This window comes from Brassica oleracea, chromosome C2 (genome assembly GCF_000695525.1).
Source record: "Brassica oleracea var. oleracea cultivar TO1000 chromosome C2, BOL, whole genome shotgun sequence".
NCBI lineage: Eukaryota > Viridiplantae > Streptophyta > Magnoliopsida > Brassicales > Brassicaceae > Brassica > Brassica oleracea.
The window spans coordinates 18,066,638-18,072,884 of NC_027749.1; the positions used below are offsets into that span (position 1 = coordinate 18,066,638).

The 6,247-nt window shown below is 38.1% G+C and overlaps 2 protein-coding genes across 3 annotated transcripts in view; one reads left to right on the forward strand and one right to left on the reverse strand.

Annotated features, from left to right (window-relative positions):
* The first annotated feature begins 1,285 nt into the window (after positions 1 to 1,285).
* Positions 1,286 to 1,952, forward strand: LOC106325625. The gene has a single exon (XM_013763669.1). The coding sequence runs from the start codon at positions 1,325 to 1,327 to the stop codon at positions 1,778 to 1,780; it is 456 nt and encodes a 151-aa protein (XP_013619123.1). The 5' UTR covers positions 1,286 to 1,324; the 3' UTR covers positions 1,781 to 1,952.
* A 1,929-nt stretch (positions 1,953 to 3,881) lies between these two features.
* Positions 3,882 to 6,247, reverse strand: part of LOC106326697 (cinnamoyl-CoA reductase 1-like) — a 7,239-nt gene continuing 4,873 nt past the window's right edge. The window contains exons 1-2 of one of the 2 annotated variants that reach the window (XM_013764614.1): positions 4,250 to 6,068; positions 3,882 to 4,122 (exon numbers count right to left, since the gene is read on the reverse strand). In XM_013764614.1, coding sequence (XP_013620068.1) covers positions 3,981 to 4,122; positions 4,250 to 4,539 — 432 coding nt within the window. In that variant the 5' untranslated portion in view covers positions 4,540 to 6,068 and the 3' untranslated portion in view covers positions 3,882 to 3,980. Of the gene's footprint in view, positions 4,123 to 4,249; positions 6,069 to 6,247 lie in introns of those variants that run through there. The other variant, XR_001267304.1, reaches the window with a different exon arrangement.

Below are 6,247 nucleotides of genomic sequence, written 5' to 3' on the forward strand. Positions count from 1 at the left end.
AAGTGCTATCTGCTTAGCCAAGGATCAGGTTCATCATGAGAGAACCAAGCATATCGATGTAAGATACCATTTTCTGAGAGATGAGAAGATTGAAGTGAAGAAGGTAGGAACAACTGATAATCCTGCGTATATGTTCACTAAGTCGGTTCCTCATAGCAAGTTCAAGCATTGTCTTGATTTGCTAAACATCTCAAGCTGTTAAATCTGGCCCTGATAGGCGTTTGGCCCTGAGGGGCATCTGGCTCGAAGAGAGCATCTGGTCCAAGTGAGGGCATCTGGTTCTGAGGAGCATCTGGTCCGATGGGACATCTGACATATGAGTAGGGCATTTGGCTCTGATGAGCATCTGGTCCGACGGGACATCTGACATCTGAGTTCGACGGAACATCTGAGCAAAGAGAGAGTCTGGTACATTTGGATTCTGAGCACGAAGAAGTGCATTTTGGTACATCTGATTATGCAGGATTCAAGTCAAGGTGGAGATTTGTTGAATAATGCCTTGAATCTGTTGGGCTTTAGTCTTTTGAGCTCCACTAGTGCTAGGGTTTTCTGGGACACAACTATATATATCTTGTGCCTCTTCTAAACCTAGTTAGTAGCCGTAGAGAAACTAGATATGATCTTCTTGTAGATAGATCTCTGTAATTACTTCATCAATAAAATCTCTCTTTGCCCATGGACGTAGCCGTTTGGGGTGAACCACGTTAAATCTCTGTGTCTTTCTTTATTGTTTATCCATCTGTTAATCTCTTTCTTCTCATGTCCGTCACAACATTTATATAATCATAATGCATCCGAACATTCAGCTCTCAGTTAATAAAATCTAACATAGCCTATATCGATGAACCAATATGAATGGCTATACTCTTGTTTATTTAATTGCTCCCGCCCTATTTTTTTATTTTCCAGCATCAGTAATAAGACTAACCTTATTTCTTTTTTTAAATAAAAACTATTGTATGTTCGAGAATTCTATAATCATAAGAGAAGAGTTATGAAGCCCATTTTACATAGATCTACACTGGATACATGAACAAACTTCTCCTCACTATTCAACATATGTGTTTTCTCGTGAACAAGACCAAAGGAATTCATTGAGTCTCGAACACTAATAACTATAAATTTTATAAATATAAGATATAAAAATTTGAAGACAATTCAGTATGCCAAATATCCTTAGTTTCCTTCCAAAACAAGCTCCGTTGCCCAGATTTTCGGCTCCTTTCACTGGCTAATGACAAAAGCATGACACACCATATTGATAAGTCTATATAAAAGCCACTGATCCTTTTCAGCCTACAAACTATCAACACAGAAAGCCAAAATGGCAGAACTCAAATGGATGTGTCTTTCCTTCTCAGTATCTCTTTTGCTGAGCTTAGCAGTTGGATCCCATGACATAGACTCTCAGAAATGGTCTGTTGGAAATCACTTTGGTTACGATGGAGGCTTTTGTCTTCCTGGTCTCTGCATTAGAGGAGCCGGTGGCAGCAGAGTCAATTTTGGCCGTGGTGGTCGCGGCAGAATTCGATACAATGGTAGCAGGGACAGGACTGGTTTCAGAGAGACCATGTACTGCAAACCGCTGACTTGCTGGTCTGGATCATGCGATGCACTCCATTTGCATTTAGACAAAGGGCTGTATGAATCTCTCGTAAACAAGAACGCAGCAAAACAACCATCAACTGTTGATTACAACATCCCCGAGACGTTCAAACACAATAACGTCAACAATAATTATGATGTGCAAGAAGCTGCAATGACACCACAATCTAACTAGCTAATGAAGTTTTTAGTCTTTTGTCGTTTGGTTTTGTAATAATTAACATAATTAATCTCAATAAATCTCATCAGACTGAGATGTTGTTATCACAGTGGAATAGTTTACTCGTGTAAACAGAAAGAAATAATAAACTAGTAGAAAACAAAATTTACTCATCAAGTTTTATTTATTTAATTACGTAAATCACACGTTACATTTCTCGAGATGTTCCAACTTAGTAATTGTTGAAAAAAAACTTATTTGTAATTTTTATTTATAATTTGGATTACAATTTTTGTTCTGCATTTCTCGTACAAGCAGAACTAGAGAAGAAGCTTCTGTGCGAATTTCTTCTTTTCTCCCCTTTCAATCTGGTTTTCTGAAAATGCAGAGAATAATAATCAAACGTTGCTATTATTATTTTTAATTAAGTATGTGAATTTTCATTATACAATAACTATTGATTTGCGAATCTTTTAATTCTTGTAGGACAATGAAAAATAATACTCACAAAAGAACAATTTGCAATGAATGCAGCAGTTGTTTGAGAGAGCTAGGCCTAGGCATTTCGGGTATCGGTCGGTTCGGTTCGAGTATTTCGGGTTTCGGATAGTTCAGATAGAGGCTAGAAGATCCATTTAGTACTTGATCTGTTTTCGGTTCGGTTCAGTTCGGATAGTAAATGTAGGAACCGGAAAATATCCGAAAAAGTTCGGTTCTCATTTGGATCCGGTTCGGGTTCGGATAGTTCGGGTAGTTCGAATAATTTGGATACAATATCGGTTATTTAGGGTAAAATATCAAATAATTAGAATGATTTAGATAAAATATTTGGATTTTCTGGACTACTTTGGATATTTCAGATAAAACTATCCAGATAGTTTCAGATACTTTCCGATAGTTTGGATACTTTATAATAATTTAGTTATCCTCAACTATTTTCAGATACTTTTAATAGAATTTTAAATTAAAAATATATATTTAATGATGTTATATGTATATATAATTAATATTTTTATATATTCGGGTACCCGTTCGGTTTTCGGTTCGGTTCCGGTTCAGTTCGGTTATTTCGGATATAAAAATATAGGAACCGTCCGGGTATTTGAGGGTATTGGTCCGGTTCCGATTTTGAGTATTTCGGTTCGGTTCTTCGGTTCCGGTTATTTTGTCCAGGCCTAGAGAGAACTATTTTTTTTTTGAACTTAGGCCTAGAGAGAGCTATTACAATACTTAAATTACATAAGCAGTTCTTTTATTGTATTAACAACTGGAAAAGCATGGAAGGAAGGGTGTATAAAAGGAATATCTCTTACGTATGTTTATCCCCGGCGAGAACTTAAAAGGGAGGGGTTAGAAGGAGCCTCTCTGACATGGTGGATGAAAACGACAGAGCAGAGGACAGAGGCGATGATAGCAAAGATACCAAATCCAATCATCAGAGAGAAACCAGCGACGATCAGATCCATCGCTGTCTGAATGCTTATTATCCCCATCAACTTTAGACTCCCAGCTGCGAATAGTTTTCTTACAAGTTTGAAATGGTATGGATCTTGAAAAAGAAACCAGAAGAGAGGGTTGAAACTTCAAACAGAATGTATTGCATTGCCTTGGGAACGGCGAAACTCGCATTTGCCACGTTACTTGATAACCTCGAGCTCACGACACCTCAACAATTTATTCAATTAAAATAAGAGCAAAACAAGTGCCTTCATCCAATAAGATCTAAAATGTAATAAACACGAAAAATACAAGAAAAGAATTATATAAAATAGATTAATTAAAATTCGGATAGAGATCACGACACAAAAAATTAGAATAGCAAAAACAGAAACTCTAATAAGATTGTCACTAAGTTTTCCAAATTTAAATGGAGTATTAATTTTTAAATATGGGTACAAACAACTTATTAATATTTTATTGGTATTTTGAAAAATTGGAAAACTTACTAAAGTCTCTTCTTTTAGAAAATTTGATATTAATTTTAATAATTAATTTATTAAAAATATTAATAAAAATATTGATATATACTTTTTTAAAATACAGTTTTGTGTTGAGAAGTTCGGATTAAAAAGATTGGGGATGGCACAAGACACAAGTAAATAACATAGTTTTGGGGCAATACGATTGTTTATATCTTTATTTTTAAGACAAATTACTTATTCATGTCACTGTAATAGTGAAATCAATAATAAGTACAATAAAACAACAAAGAGAATCACATAAGACATTTCTCCTTCAGACTGAAAACAGTGTCTCTAAGGCTTGTTTCTGTAGGAATGAATTCAGTTCCCAAACTCCTCACTTTCTCAACAGACACCTTGTATGTCACTAAATCAAGGTCAATGTCTTCATTGTTCCTAAAATAAAAAAATAAAAAATATTAATTGTTGATTTGTAGAATTTTAAAACATAATTGTACTTATTGAGATGTTCAAAAAAAAAATTGTACTTATTGAGTAAGAGTTAAAAGCAAAGCAAACTCACTTATCATCACCAATGCACAAATAAGGAACGAACTCGCGCAAAACTTTCTCAATGTCTTTTAATGTCGCAATGACCGGACCATCAATGATATATCTACCATTGGCTGATGGAGTCTCAAGTGCCTTGATATGAGCTAAAGAAACATCTCTCACGTCCGCAAACCTATAACTTTTGCTCATAAAAGGATCCTTACCCTTTGTTAGTTCAACAACCACGCCTACAGAGAAATTAAGAGTTGGCTGCAAGATTGGTCCTATTACAATTCCTGGATTCATTACGATTAAGTCCATTTCATTGGCATTGGCAAACTTACATGCTTCATCTTCATCCCCATAATCAGTGTTTTTGCACTCTCCTTAAAATAAGGTCTCTATATTGTATTTCATAGATTGTTCCCTATAGGCGATTTCCGGTGAAGCCCAAGGGGCCGGTTATTTCCTTTTTTTAAAAAACTTCTCCTTCCCTCGCTTAGAGTGGATCTCCAATTACCGGCCTTAGTGACGGTCTCTTTTTTTGGGAAGTCTCAAATTGCCATTATTTCGTTACCCTTTTTCCCTTTTCCTCTGATTCTAGTTTCCTTAAAATTTCCAGAAAATTACCTTTCTCAATTCCCACCTCCCCAAGCTTTTCCTTTTAGCATGATTTCTCAGAAAATTATGGCCGAATTTTGTGGTATTAGAGGCACATTCGCCTTAATTACTCTCGACCTATTACCAAAAGTTTCGCAACTCCAGTTATCTACCGGCACCAGAATTTCCAACTTTCATGAAGAAATGGCTGATCTTTTGCAGAAAACTATTCAGGCTATGTCCTTGGATGAGGAGGAGCCTTTGACCCTACCTGATAGCCCAAGATACTGAGCTTTTGATGAAAACGAGACAAGCTTACTGGGAAGATTACTGAACCATGACTGCCAATCGATAGAAAAGATGATAGAGTACATGCCGACGGCGTGGAGGGTGTATGGACGAGTCCGTGGAATAGCTCTGTCGCGGGATAGGTTCCAGTTCACTTTCCAACGAGAAGAAGATCTGGTTACGGTGTTGAATGATAAGCCATGGTCTTATAATCACTGGGCGATGGTTTTGGAGCGTTGGATAGCAAACCCACCTGAGGATTTCTTGCAGTCTATGTTTCTCTGGATTCATATCAAGCACATACCGGTTAATTTCTTCACGGTTGAGACTATGCACAAGCTCGCATCTGTGGTGGGGAAAGTAGAGAAGGTGGCCTATGACCCTAAGGTATCCCATACAACGGATTACATAAGGGCGCTAGTCTAGTTTGATACAAAGAACCCAACGAAAGCTGCACGAAAGCTCACTGTCAAAGGAGGGACAGTGACCATTGAATTTGAGTATGAGAAGATCCACAAGCGCTGCTTTCACTATCTTCGCTTAACTCATGAGAAAATCAAATGTCCTTTTATACAAAAGGGGCCCAACGGAGTGCAGAAAGTAGTAGAGGCTCCGAGGATGGAACAGAGGGGTCCAATTGCATCGGACCCGTTGAGTGGACCTCCTGGTTTCCCAGTGATGTTCCCAGAGCTTTCTGGTGAAGACCGTAAGATGGCGATGCTTTATATATCCCATGCTGACCCGACTGAGCGTATGGCCAGGATCGAACGTGTCAAACAAGGAATTGAAGAGAATCTAGCTTCTTCATCTGTCCACCTCACCCGCATCACAAAAGAACTTGATAAGGGCAAGGGACATGCTCTCTCATACACTGAGCTGCTAGAAGCACATCATTGCAACAAAACCCTCCAAATTGCTGCTCCAGCAACATACATAGGTGATACGAATGAGGAAGTATCGGGGTCCTCTGGCTCGATGCTCTCTGCTTACTCTTCTCCCATTAACCCCTCGGGTTTTCAGCTTGGCCCTTCTACGGAAGGGAGTGTCACCGGAAATGTTGGAGTAACCATGTCACAAAGGAGACGTCCACACTCCTGGAAGCGAAGGGCTGCAGGCAAACCTCTGAAATTGACTGCCCCCC